Here is a 14,771-nt window from a genome sequence, read left to right on the forward strand (position 1 = left end):
AGGGGAGATTTATATACACATAGAGAGAACATGAAACAATGGGTTTTATCATACACACTGTAGGGAGAGTGATCACTTAAGATGAGCCATCACCAGCAGCGGGGGGGGGGGGGAGGAGGAAAACCTTTAGGTTTTTTTAGTCAAGGTTAGTTACCATGAAAGGTTTTCCTCCCCCCCCCCCCCCCCCGCTGCTGGTGATGGCTCATCTTAAGTGATCACTCTCCTTACAGTGTGTATGATAAAAACCCATTGTTTCATGTTCTCTCTATGTGTATATAAATCTCCCCTCTGTATTTTCCATCAAATGCATCCGATGAAGTGAGCTGTAGCTCACGAAAGCTTATGCTCAAATAAATTTGTTAGTCTCTAAGGTGCCACAAGTACTCCTTTTTTCTTTTTGCGAATACAGACTAACACGGCTGCTACTCTGAAACAAATAATATAAAAATTCAGGACAGTTTGAACTGTAGTTATTTTGAAGCTGCCTGGTTACATTTCAGTCAGTAAAATTTTAAATATCAGCAAGTCACCTATAAGTCTGCATTTGATCCTAATACAGGAGCAAGAGTTTTATGTTGTATTGTTTTAAATAATTCTTACAAACACTTCTATGTACAAGATGCCACTGTGTTTTTCGTACTCATGTAAACAGACGTCTTATAGTTCCCCCTTTTTTTTTTTTTTTTCCAAAGTACAAACGTAAGCAGGGCCAGTATTTACAACTAGGGTTCATCGACTGAATCTTGACTGCCATCCTGTAGCTTGGATATTGGTTCTAAGGTAGAATAGCATTGTCTCTTTCATGTACAATACTGCTCTTTTCACACTCAACACAAATTTACCCAGTGCTTTAAGAATACTCATCCACTGATGTATAGGGTGAGCCGATAAAACTCGAGGTTGAAGAGGTGGTTTTGGAATTCCTGCGTGAACAGCCATTAAAGCTTGTGTTCTGCGAAGCAGCTCTTTTCTTACGGGTAGACTTGAAATGATCTCCATCATTGGGGTCAAACACTACTGTTGTGCTAGACTCCATTCTGGACATCGTGTACAAGCTACTTTGTCTGGTGGGATGAAAACTGGCTGCCTTGAGCTCCAGCTCATCATAGCTGGATACCTCGATAAATGGGCACCAACGGAATGCTCTCTTGAAACCAGCTCGGAATCTGAAAGGAAAGATACTTGGTGAAAGCATTTATAGGCAATGCGCGGGGGGTCAAGTGGCATGCAGGGTCAAGTGCTCCTCCCCCACATATTTCTGCTCAGCCTTCCTGTGGGGAGGGAGAGGGGTTCTGTACTTCTACTGCACCTGGCACCTGTTCCTGGCAGCCAGGTCTGGGCAGGGAGCAGAAGGGGAGGGACAGAGTCGCTTCTCGTGCTGGCTGAGTGTGGCTACTCCAGGTTGCTGCCTCTGTGCAGCGCAGCAGCTGCCTGAGAGACAGCCAGGCTGGGAAGGTGGCAGCTTCCTGCCTCCTCTCCTACCAACCTGGGTTTCTGACTTGCTCAGCCCCTGTCCCTAGTAGCCTGACCTGGGGGGGGGGGGGAGTGAGAGGGTAGGCCGCTGCCTCCCCAGCCAGGTTCTCTCTCAAGCTCTTGATGGCTTTAATTCAGTAATACTAATGGAATCACTGAAAAATTAGCAGGTTTGTAAAAGTAGAGGCAGTATCATCTGTGAAGAAGTGAAATGGCACATATTCTGAATAGTATTTATTTAGACCCTGATCCTGCAATCTGGTCCAGGCGAGGTGACTCATGCCCATAAAGAGTCCCTTAAACAGTCGTGGCCTGATTTTTCAAAACGGTAAGCACCCAAAAATTCCAGGGAAGTCAACTGCAAATGCAGCCCCCTTGAAAATAAGAACCTAGGAGTATGTGTGACGTTTTTCCCCCCAGCATCTCCAACTACATATACTTTAGTACTGAGTAATAAGGCTATGAACATTCATTTTATCATCCAATTCAGACTGCACTGTATAATAAAAATATTGTGATGTGATCAATAAAAGCTTTATTATAAATTGCATTCTGACCCCCACCTCGTAAAGTTACGCTATGCATATCTTTGGAGTAATGATTAGTTAGTGGTGTATGCTGCAATCTGTTTGCTAACAGCAAAGCAACCTTGATTTACATGTGGTGTATTTTAAACAATTAGGGCCTGGTTCTGCAAGCCCTGACAAGTGCAACTTCCAATGATTTTTATTACGTGTTCTGTATGTGGAACGTGGCAGGCGGACTAAGCCCCCCCCCCCCAAGGCTAAATTTTGCTCTTACATTTGTCAATGCCCCAAGTGTTCATTGGAAGAATAGTATTAGCATTGAACAGAACCCTGAAGAAGGCTTTTACCTCACATGAGATGTATATAATTTTTCTCTCATTGGGAATCTTTACTAATGAAGTGAAAATTACTCTGTCTCTTTCACATTCAAATCATTTATATACTGGCTAAGCTCTCACACACCCAATAGTTTCATAATTCTCTCTTACCTCTTATTAAGGCAGCAGTAGATAATGGGATTGTACATTGTGGAGCTCATGGCTAGCCAAAAGCTGGCTAGGTAGATTTGCTGAATATATTTCCACCGATTTAAGTGTTGGTAGATCCCAGTAACTATGAAGTAAATGTGGTAGGGCAACCAGCAGATTGCAAATGTCAACACAACGACAATCATCATTTTTACCACCTGAAAGAAGGAAGCAATAAGGCCATTTTATAATATATGTTGTCTTGTGTCGTACCTAGTACAAAAGTGTCCACATCACAAGCACCACTGCAGCTAGCACCAATTGGACCTCTTCTTGATCATCTCCCTATTAAAGTTAGTGAAGTTGTAGCAGGGATGAACATTTTTTAACAGCATTTTTGTTTTTAATCTGAATTTCTTGTCTCCATTTTTCTCTGGAGAACAGCATCCTCCTCAATAATAGTATGAGAGACTTTTATCCACATTGAACTTTGTACCAAAAATTGAAAAAAAATTACTGACTGAAGCTTGGACTCGTTCAATATTATCATTTTCCTAGGTCATTAGCCATAGACTACGGTTATCCTATTTTCCATTTAGCCGCCCCTGCATGGCCTTTATTGCCCCAAAGTCTGTTGTAGAGAAGAGACTCCTCTCTAGCTGCTAAACAACTATATCCCTGGGCCCTTGATGGGAGTTGAGTGATCAGTGACCCGCAGGGAATGCCCACTAGAAGCAATATCTGAAACTAAATTAAGAACAGAGGGCATACATATAGAAGTATGACAGGCTGGTAATCTTCATCATCCCTGGTTTTGTGTGGCATCACAGTCCCCAAATCACAATAAAAGACAAATGAAGAGAAGCTTTGGTCAGTGTGAAAGGCAAGGAGAGAAAGTCTTGCAAGACAGAGGAAGTCATCATTAAACAAAAGGGTTTCTAGCTGCCATCTTGCCCTCTTCAGCTACAGATATTGCTAGACTAGTCATTCTCAACACCCAATGTCAGAAATAAGCATGGTAGATTTATTTTATGTGTATAAAATGAAAACTAGCCTGATTAGACTTGTGATGTAAATCTGTTGGCCGTGTATATATATGCATGTTACAAGCAGATCTGGTATTACCACCTATATTTAGGGTTGCCTGTCACTTCCCATTAGAAAGACCCTGTTTCCAGTTGCTTTCAACTTTGCCAAACTTTAAGCGCACGAGCTGAAATTTTCTATGTCAAGTGTCTCTCTCTCATGCTGTGTGTGGTGTTTTTTTTTTTTTAAAGCTTCAGCTAAACCTGTTCAACCTTAATTTGATCCTGTGGTACATATGGATGATGGTACAGATTGTAATTACATGAATACATGCTCATGTTTTTCACACACAAATTACTTTTCATTAAATTTCTGCTACCAGATTCAGCAGGCTAATAGAAATATTGTGTTTGAAACAATCATAGTTCAGACTGGGTATATTTCACTCTTTTTTTGGACATACTTTCCAGCTGTTCATCGGTGAGGAAACTACTCCTGCAACTATAAATTGCTAGAAGACTTGATGCATACTTGCACCACATGTTAGCATTGAATCCCCTGATTTTCAGAAGGGCCTCCAGTTTTGCATCCACATTTTTGTGCTGGTTAGGAACTGTTATCATTTTGAACTTGCAGGCATATTTCATAGCACTTAGATGTTTTATTACTTGTAACCAAAATTAGTCAGCTAAAAACCTGATACAAATATTTTAATAAAATTACCCCTGAAAATATTTACCTATGGAACAAAATAGGTGGAAAATGGGAGGCTGCTAATGAAAATCAGGCCCCAATTCTTTATAGTCTAAAAAGTCAGTTTAGCATGTATGCAAACAATCCATCTACACAGTGCTTGAGAAACTGAAGCAGCAGAGCCTTTCAGTAAAGTATTTGGTTTAAACTGGCTGCACACTGATTCTCATGCCCTGGAGCTGCAGGAATTGCTCCAACAGTAACATTACAGGTTACCAATTCTGGCATCACTAAAATGTGTTAGCCTGACAATTTCCAGAGAAAGTAGCCTTTCCGTTTCTAACACCTAAGCTGTTACAAAAGCAGGTTAATATGTAGACACTTAAAGGGCAAGTCAAGCCTCTCTACAGGAGTTGCTGATTTAAAAGATCGTCTGAAGGTCTCCTGAAGAAACACAAATAAGCCAGTGAATGCAGGGTCAGCTTAACCTGTTGCTGTCTCTGCCTTGATTTTGTTATATGAAAATGTTGTATAAGCACTGTGGCAGGGGAGAAATTATTGAAGTGAATTGCTTAGATGGCTGTACTGGACTTGTACAAAATTGACTTGTTTAGATGGCTAACATTCTTTCTGTTTAGTCTGCTACCGTGAAGTTAAGGAGTACTTGTGGCACCTTAGAGACTAACAAATTTATTTGAGCATAAGCTTTCGTGAGCTACAGCTCACTTCATCGGATGCATTTGGTGGAAAATACAGAGGGGAGATTTATATACACCTGTATTTTCCACCAAATGCATCCAATGAAGTGAGCTATAGCTCACGAAAGCTTATGCTCAAATAAATTTGTTAGTCTCTAAGGTGCCACAAGTACTCCTTTTCTTTTTGCGAATACAGATTAACACGGCTGCTACTCTGTACCGTGAAGTTGTGCACCACAGGAAAGTCAGGCAATGAAGCACATCACAATGTGATTGTATGGGGCTTTCTTGGGATAATGATTTAAGATGCACAAATTTGTTCTTAATGAAAAACAAAACTACTATGATAGAGGTCTATAAAATCATGACTGGTGTGGAGAAAGTAAACAAGGAAGTGTTCTTTATTCTTTCTCATAACACAAGAACTAGGGGCCACCAAATGAAATTAATAGCAAGTTTAAAACAAACAAAAAAAGAAGTGTTTTTTTCACACAGTGCACAGTCAACCTGTAGAACTCCTTGCCAGAGGTTGTTGTGAAGGCCAAGACCATAACGGGGTTTAAAAAAAGAACTAGATAAATTCATGGAGGATAGGTCCATCAAGAGCTATTAGCCAGGATGGGCAGGGATGGTGTTCTTAGCCTCTGTTTTCCAGAAGCTGGGAATGGGTGACGGGATGGATCACTTGATGATTACCTGTTCTGTTCATTCGCTCTGGGGCACCTGGCATTGGCCACTGTCAAAAGACAGGGCACTGGTCTAGATGGACCTTTGGTCTGACCCAGTAGGACCATTCTTATGTTCTACTTGAATGTGGTAAGGGATAGCTCAGTGGTTTGAAGCATTGGCCTGCTAAACCTAGAGTTGTGAGTTCAATCCTTGAGGGGGCCATTTAGGGATCTGGGGCAAAAGCTTTCGTGAGCTATGAAAGCTTATGCTCAAATAAATTTGTTAGTCTCTAAGGTGCCACAAGTACTCCTTTTCTTTTTGCAAATACAGACTAACACGGCTGCTACTCTGAAACCTGTCTTTAACTCTTGTGAGACATCTGCATAAAGACAATGTGAATAATGCAGGATTTCCTATAAAGAAATTTTCTACATTTGTTATATTACTTAGGGCTGATCTTGCAGATCCTCATGTAGGAGCAGGATTTTATAATTGTACTATAAGAATAGAGGTACTAATGTATGTCTTGATTTCATTTTACCAGCCACCCCATTTGAATAGCAGAAAGGAATGACCCTCTGGGACATTGGTAGAAATGCATCTGACAGATTGCCAGTGTCTCTATTGATGTTAAGGCAGGGACAGACCAGAACAATCCTTATGACTGATTATGGTCACCCTTTTGTTTTAGGATAAGTTATAATGTCTACTATGGTTTCCTATATGTATTACAAATTAAGCACTCTAGTTAAATATACATTTTTTTGTTTTAAGGTTTAGTAAGTAAGAGACAGGATCTTGTATTGTGTCTATGTTAAGGAGATTCAAAATAAACGGACAATGTTTGTATTCTCAAAGGTCTCTGTAAAAGACAGTTTGTGTGAATGAGGCATGTATGCATCAGGAAAAGATAAGGTGTGAAGGCCATTGTTATAGCCAGATGGTCAAGGAAGAAGGAGTGAAGAGACTTAACGACACAAGAGAATCATCAACGCACATCCATAATGAAGGAAGGGCAGATTGACGATCCTGAGGTGAAAGCTGGTACCCCTAAAGACAGGACAATTGATTAAATCAGAACCAGGACAGGATGACCCTCTCGGAGGTGTATTGGAATGTTTACATCAAAAGATACACCAATTAAGAAGTAACCGGTCACAAACTGACACAGGATTATCCATAGACTTCAACAGAGAAAAAAGACTATAAGAACAGAGTGCTTGGCCGTGGGACTTTGGGTTTGTCTTGCCACACTCCAGGAGCATCAGATCACAACTGACAGAGCCCTGCTTCCCTCTGTGACCAATTTGGCTGGCCACTAGATTGATCCAGACTCTGGACTAGTAACTGTAAACATCAACTGGCAGGACTGTGTGTGTGTGTGTGTGTGTGTGTGTGAGAGAGAGAGAGATTGAAAAGCATATGCTAACTCTTGTATTCTCAATAAATGCGGCGTGCTGCCTTCTCCCCTATAAAGGTCCCGTGTGCTTCTTATAAGTATAACACTCAGTTAGGAGAGTAATCCTTACTCATGCAAGGAGTCCCGTTAGATTACTCTCATGAGTGCAGCCTTACAGGACCGTCCCTGTCTGATGAATCAAATAAGGATTTTATTTAAGGGCAATCCTGGACTATTTATACAGATTTCGCACTCAACATGGAGATTATATAAAAATGAGTTAAATTGTGTACTTTGCAGCCTTGCTTACTTCTTAAATCCTTTCCTCACACAAGTTGCAGTTTCTCATTAATCAGCAGTGTGCAGCACAGCAAAGGGAAGAGTCAGCTGAAATGCAGTGTATCAAAAAGAACAAATTATGCTTATCTAGTGTGGGCAAGGGTACTTATGGGAGTGAGACTTTGCAGGATCCCCTGCCTTGTGAAATATTTGATGCTATTTTAAAAATGAATGGGAACTAAAGGATTCTGCTAAATTCACAAAGAACAGCAATGATGTTTGGTTTGTTGTATTATTATAATTTTATTTTGCACACATGGGAAGGGTTAGCCCAGGATGGCTAGAAAAATTAGTCTGGCTGATTCAGATGTAACATACAGCATGGCTACACTATAAATTTAAGTTGACCATATGTTAGGTCAACTTATAGCCAGTGCAGGAATTATGTGGTGGTTCATGTTCACACTGCCCTTCTGTTTGTGGTGCGCACCCTCACCAGGGAGAGCTTCCACTAATTTAAGAGAGACAGTGTGAGGGGCTGAGAGCCAGGGCTGCTCTCAGTTCTTCGTTCAGCTCCCTGCTGGGAGCCCAGCTGGCCCCTGGCCTCCTCAGTTCTCCGTTGGGAATGGGGCGGCCACATTCGAGCTTCTCGGTTCCCCGCTTCCCACCCAGAAAGGGACAGGTGCCTGGACACCGGGTATGGATCTCCCCGCTGGGAACCCGGCTGCTACCCCAGGCTCTTGGCTCCCCATTCCCCACTGGGAGCTTGGATGCCACCTGGGCTTCTCAGCTCCCTGCACTTTGAGCTATTCAGTATACTTCGAACAAGATTCTTAGGCAGGTCAAAATCCTTCTCTCCAAACTGCACTGCATCATTTTATTGCCTTTCTGTTGCAAACCTGATTCTGTTATTTCTACGAGGTGAATGGGATTGGATTCTGATCTCATTTGCACCATACTGTGTAACTTCATCAGCTTCAGTGGAGTTACAAAGATGGAAGTAAGAATCAGGCCCAGTTATTAAAGACCATATCTCTGTAAGTATATCTTCATTTATCCATTCATGGATTGTTTAGCTAGAATAAAGTGATAAAATTGCAACATGTACTTAAGGTTTGTAAGTAAGTGGATAATTTAATGTAAAACTAAATAGTGTGGCTTTGCTTTTGATTTTTGCCTTGTTATAGCTATATATAAGAACCTTCTCATTGTTACTGATATTTTTGCCTCAATGATTTTCTGAAAGATGAAATCTGTGCCATTTAAGGTAATAAGAGACTTTAAATTTTGATGTCCAATCTCCCTATTTAATAGACAATTTTTTTCTCTCTTGAAGTACTATAGTATACTTTAGCAATCAACCTTTCTTTTGTTTCATCTTTACACTTAACAACCCAGAAGGAAAATTCTTTTGTAATCTGATAAAGTGTATTATTAATGAGACTTCTCATACCCAGAGAAGGTTAAAAGGAACCTCTGTTACAAAGTGATGAGACTTTTGTCTTTGGTTATGAAAACCAAAATGTATGTGTCCTACATGCTCCCTAAATCAAAGAATCATAGTACTTTGATGGAAAACACCTACTAGATCATCAAATCAATTCTCCTTGAAGGGAAGAAATTAATCCACTCTAGAAATGTTGCCACATTTTTAATTATCCTTGATTTTGCCATTTTAGTTTTTTACCATTGCTAACCCTAGCCAAATACAAATTGCTAACTGTACACAATAGCCTGCATTCTTTCATATTAGTCTCTCTCACACACACACTCATACAGAGAGCGTGAGAGAAACAGGAGTACTTTTAGTGACAGCTGGTTGGTACCGACGACTATATTAAGTTCTTGGAGTGTTATTAAGGCACCAGTAAGTATGTGTTTCTTCCCTTAAATATGTCTCGTTCCATCTTTCTGCCTATCTCTTTTTAGGGATAAGGAGAAGGGAAAATACAGCAGCAAATGCAGATTCTTTTCTCTGTCCTCCTACTGTTGTTCTCATTTCCTTTTTTCACTATCCCTTCCTCTCCTTCCGCTTCCTTCCCCTGATCCCCAAGTCATTACCATCAGTGACCTACTCTGAGTGGTTGGTGCCTTTTCTCCCACTGCTTGCTAACACTTGACTCTTCATATGCCTAACCCTTGGCTCGAACCTTCCATTCTCCTCACTAAGGCTAGATTGTGGCTTTGCCACAGCCCTCAGAAAGGGGCAGCAGTTAGTTGCATTGCTCCAGGGCAGACTGGAAGCCAGATAGTTACTCGGAGAGTCAGACTGGTTCCTGGTTCCTTCCTCCCTTCCCCCTCTTTAGGGGGAAATAATCTATCTGCCCTATACCAGGTCACTTCCACTCACATGCTGGCTGAGCTGCCTTGACAGGCATTTTTGGGGAGTGAAGCCCAGGCTCTGCCCATTCCCTGCCCGTGGCTACCACCTGCTATCCTCTGGGTAGCAAGCCAAAGAAAAAAGGGGTGTTACACCCCTTTCTGCCATGCACTGTGCAGGTAGGATGGACCACAATCTGACCCTTTTTAGATAATTAGCATTAGAAGCCATAATCATTACTGGTGTAATTCTACTGATATCATTAGACTTATGCCACAGATGAGATGGCGCTTGAGAAGTCAAACATTGTTGGACATAATAAGGTTTACCATGACTTACTTTCAACACAATCATTCCTTTATTAGTCCACAGGCCACTTAGTGTTGGTTACATCCAAAATATCAATACAAGCCTATACATCCTTATATTCTGTACCCTAGCAACAATACAGTTATAAGTATTGGCTAAAATACCTACAACCGGTTCAGGCCTAGGTGACACCTTCCTATCACGGCATACTCCAGAGCAGTAAGGAAAAGCTCTGCCGAAGAACCCCTAGAAAACTTTTCTTTTTATACACTGTAACAAATGAATGATAGCATTGCTGGTTATTGGACCTTCGCTAAAGTTAGCTGAAGCAGTTTAGGACTGCATTCTGCTTTCTTCAAGTTTTTCACCTTATTGTGTGTAGCCTATTTTTACCCAGCTACTGGACTAAGCCTTTCTTTTAAAAACAAACTTGTATACCTAATTATTTTACTGACCCTGGTACCTAATATACCATGTTTTCTGTATTTCTATTGCTCCGTGCAAACTTTAAATAACACTGGTATTTCCAGGACCACTACAAGTTTAACACAAACAATCCCTCTGTCTCATGATCTCATTCTTTTGGTCACATGATTTGGGCTAATCAGTCGTGCCAAACTCAAAATCCAAACTCAGTTTAAAATGTATAATTCACTCAGTTAGTGCGGGCCTATATTCCTATAGACACTGAGACTTTTCACATAATTTTCACAAACCTAGTGATTTTGTTAACTTTTTAGTCTATATCAACAATGCTTTCATGATAATAGTAATGTACTCAGGAACAGTAAAGAATCACAAGGTTTGAAAGCACAGATAGTCTTTCAATCAGATAAGACAGGTGACAATTTCAGCAGTTCATAAATTTGTTTTGTTCTTCTGATTTATAAGACACTTTCTGCCAGTTTTTTAAATATCTATCTCTACATTTCATTTGAATAACCCAAAAATAAAAGTTTGTGATCAATTTTTTTGTTATTTAAATAGGAAAGTTAAAAAAGATAGGATCTTCATGTAGACTGGTTTCACCATCATCTATGCAACACTTCTGTTTCTTAGTTTCATAAATTTGCAATAATCTCTTACAAACTGTGGTCTGTTTTACAAAATCAAAGCCATTTTGACATTTTTAGAAACAGATTTGGCTCCTGGCATTGTTATACTGCACTTCACTGATGTTGCTGGTCCTCTGGAATTAAAGCTGGTAATGTCTGAGTTTTGCCAAAAGAAAATTATCCAGTCTGACTCTTTATGAAATTCCGTCAAATAGAAAATGGACATAGAATTTCCTCCAGTCTTGATAATTTTCGTTGGATTTTGCTTAAATGTCACAAATTTGGATTAATCCACAATATAAAGAGGGGGATGGGGGAACTCCAAATGGGCCTCCGGGAGTGGCATTGAGTAAGAAAAAAGCAGAAGGAATCAGAAACTAGAGATGTGAAATATCTATTAGGAAATCTAATACATCCCCTGCCAGTGCAGGATTGTAGTGTATTGAGAGCTTTTCCTGTTTTTAAATGACTTAAGTGGGAACTGTGTGATGCTCCACTAAGGTGGCTGCTTCATAATTTAGATCGATTAGACTTGCCTGCCTTTTTACATTAAAAATTAAATAGTAATGTTCTACCACTAAACTTCATATTTAACCCCCGATTATGTGCCAAATGTGTCTCTCTGAGTCAATGAGGGTGCATGGTGTGAAAGTGAATGTAGGATTTGGCTTTGGATCATTATGTCCACCTTCAAGTACTTGAAATAGAAAGTTCAACAGACAAGTTAACTGGATGCAAGAGGCCAAAGCATTCTTCTGCATCACCAAAGAGGAAATCACGTTTACCCAGTTCACAGAATTTATACTTGCTATTTCACAGATGGCAAAAGGTTATTGTTCCTGAGGAGAAAAAGTTACACTTGAATAGGTGTTTCACTCCTTGGCTGAAATTAAATCAGAAATCATTAGAGCAGTGGAAGAAATGCAGAGGCTTTCAGTATTGCCATTTTGGAGGATAGTGCAGGGTTCGTGACCTGGAAGATGGACTTAATTCAACAAAATTGCTCAGATTAAGGAGACCAAGGAGTCAAAGAGGAGGAACCAGCCTTAATTTTTGAGAGTTACCAGAGCAAATAGGGGGAGAAGACCTTATTGCATTTATCTAATCATACCCAAGTACTAAGTTTTGAATGGCTCAGCAGAGGTGTGCGGGGAGGGAAGAAGACACCACAAGTCCATTTTTTCCCAGTGCACCCATCAAAGCATCATCCATAATTTTGCTACTAGGACAGGGGAGAACTGGAGGGTGAACTCTAGCATTGCAGATAGTGCTAATCAGGTCAGAGGGGTCATGTCTAGGAGTATGTCTACACTGCAATCACAGGCTGTGATCACAGCTCCTGTAGACATTCCCAAACTAGATTTAATCTAGAGCACTGAAGCCGTGACAGCACAGGCTAGCCACTTGAGAGACTTGTGCAGGCCACGCATAATTCTGTTTTGCCACAGCTTCACTAGTTCAGTACCTGAGCCAGCTAGATTAAAGCTAGCTCGGGTGTGTCTAAGGGTATGTCTACACTACGAAATTAGGTCAATTTTATAGAAGTCGATTTTTAGAAACCGATTTTATACAGCTGATTGCATATGTCCACACTAAGTGCATTAAATCGGCGGAGTGCTTCCTCACAACTGTGGCTAGCCTCAACTTACAGAGTGGTGCACTGTGGGTAGCTATCTCACAGTTCCCGCAGTCTCCACTGCCCATTGGAATTCTGGGTTAAACTCCCAATGCCTGATGGGGCAAAAACATTGTCGCGGGTGGTTTTGAGTACATGTCATCAGGCCCCCCTCCCTCCCACCCTCTGTGAAAGCAATGGCAGGCAATCGTTTCATGCCTTGTTTGCCGTGCAGACGCCATACTGTGGCAAGCATGAAGCCCGCTCAGCTCACCGTCACCATACGTCTCCTGGCAGACGCGGTACTGCATTGCTACACAGCAGCAGCTCCTTGCCTTCGCGGCAGATGGTGCAGTCTCCTGGGTGCTCCTGGCAGACCTCGGTGAGGTTGATCAGGGATGCCTGGACAGACATGACTATCCTCCTCTTAAAGCACCAAATGGGAGCCAGAGACTCCAGGTCATTCATAGAATATCAGGGTTGGAAGGGACCTCAGGAGGTCATCTTGTCCAACCCCCCACTCAAAGTGGGACCAATCCCCAATTTTTTCCTCAGATCCCTAAATGGCCCCCTTAAGGATTGAACTCACAACCCTGGATTTAGCAGGCCAATGCTCAAACCACTAAGCTATCCCTCCCCCATTCTCTTCTTTAAGTTTTCTCTCATGGAGATTCAATCCTGCCTGGAATATCATGCGAGCTGGAGGCTTCTGCCTCAGGCTGCTCTCCCAGCCGGCAGCACCGCGCGGTCGCACCTACCTCAGCCTACCCCTCGCTCCCAGGGCTCAAGAAGCCTGGACAGTAGTAAGGAGCAGTTCAACTATAGGCTGAGCAAATGCAGAATGGTGGTAGAATGTGCCTTTGGACGTTTAAAAGCTCACTAGCGCTGTTTGCTGACTAGGTCAGACCTTAGCACAACCAACATTCTCATTGTTATTGCTGCTTGCTGTGTGCTCCATAATATAAGTGAGAGTAAGGGGGAGATGTGTATGGCGGGGTGGGAGGTTGAGGCAAATCACCTGGCATCCGATTTTGAACAGCCAGATAGCAGGGTGATTAGAAGAGCACAGAAAGGCATGCGCGCATCAGCATTTCAAAACCAGTTTCATGACTGGCCAGGCTTCGGTGTGACAGTTGTATGTATTTCTCCTTGATGCAAACCCACCTCCTTTGTGGATTTTAATTCCCTGTAAGCCAACCACCCTCCCCTCCTTCGAAATAAAGTAACTATTGTTTTGAAACCATGCATTCTTTCTTAATTAAAAAAAAATGAGATAATGGACAAGGTAGCCCGGGTCGGGTGAGGGAGGAGGGAAGGACAGGCCACATTGCTTATTGTAGCCACACTAAAAATCAAACTGTTTGAATGACTGCCTTCTGTTGCTTTGGCCATCCTCTGGAGTGGAGTAGCTGGGTGCCCGGAGCCTCCCACCCCCGCGTTCTTGGGCATCTGGGTGAGAAGGCTATGGAATATGGGGAGGAGGATAGGCAGTTATACAGTGGATGCAGCGGGGGTCTGTGCTCTTGTTGGCTGCCCTGCAGCTTCAACAGATGCTTTATCATGTCCGTTTGCTCCGCCCATTAGCCTCAGCATTATGTCCTGCCTCCGCTCTTCGCGCTCACTTTATTTTTTCCTGGCCTCTGCCACTGAATTCCTCCATGCATTAAGCTGTGCCCTATCAGTGCGGGAGGACTGCATGAGCATGTCATCGCGAGTGCGGTTTTTTCACCTTTTAATCTGCAATAACCTCAGGGACGGAGATGGTAGGGGGAGCACAGAAACATTTTACGCTCTATGATTCTGGGGGGACTGCATGGTCACCTGTGCTGCTGAGTTCACTACGCTGTCCAAACAGGAAATGAAATTAAAAAGTTCCTGGGGCTTTTCCTATGTAACTGGCTAGTGCATCGGAGTTCAAAGTGCTGTCCAGAGCGGTCACAATGGAGCACTCTGGGATAGCTCCTGGAAGCCAATACCATTGATTTGCATTTGCACTAACCCAAATTTGACCCACCAAGGTTGATTTTAGTGCTACTCCCCTCGCCAGGGAGGAGTACAGAAATTGATTTTAAGAGGCCTTTACGTCAATGGAATGGGGTTGGTTGTGTGGACGCATTCATTTTAAAATTGACCTAACGCAGCTAAATTTGACCTAATCCTGTAATGTAGACCAGGGCTAAGTGACCTGCAATCCCATTACCAAGCTCGGGCAAGAAAGCACAGCAAGAGGGGGAGAACAGC

General features: G+C 42.0%; 1 protein-coding gene across 1 annotated transcript in view; it reads right to left on the reverse strand.

The window, feature by feature from the left end:
* Positions 1-385: 385 nt before the first annotated feature.
* The window catches only part of TACR3 (tachykinin receptor 3), a 57,711-nt gene continuing 43,325 nt past the window's right edge, over positions 386-14,771 (reverse strand). Inside the window, exons 4-5 of the mRNA XM_038399796.2 lie at positions 2,489-2,685; positions 386-1,166 (exon numbers count right to left, since the gene is read on the reverse strand). Of these exons, the coding sequence (XP_038255724.1) occupies positions 851-1,166; positions 2,489-2,685 (513 nt within the window). The 3' untranslated portion in view covers positions 386-850. The remainder of the gene's footprint in view (positions 1,167-2,488; positions 2,686-14,771) is intronic.

This window comes from Dermochelys coriacea, chromosome 4 (assembly GCF_009764565.3).
Source record: "Dermochelys coriacea isolate rDerCor1 chromosome 4, rDerCor1.pri.v4, whole genome shotgun sequence".
Lineage (NCBI taxonomy): Eukaryota > Metazoa > Chordata > Testudines > Dermochelyidae > Dermochelys > Dermochelys coriacea.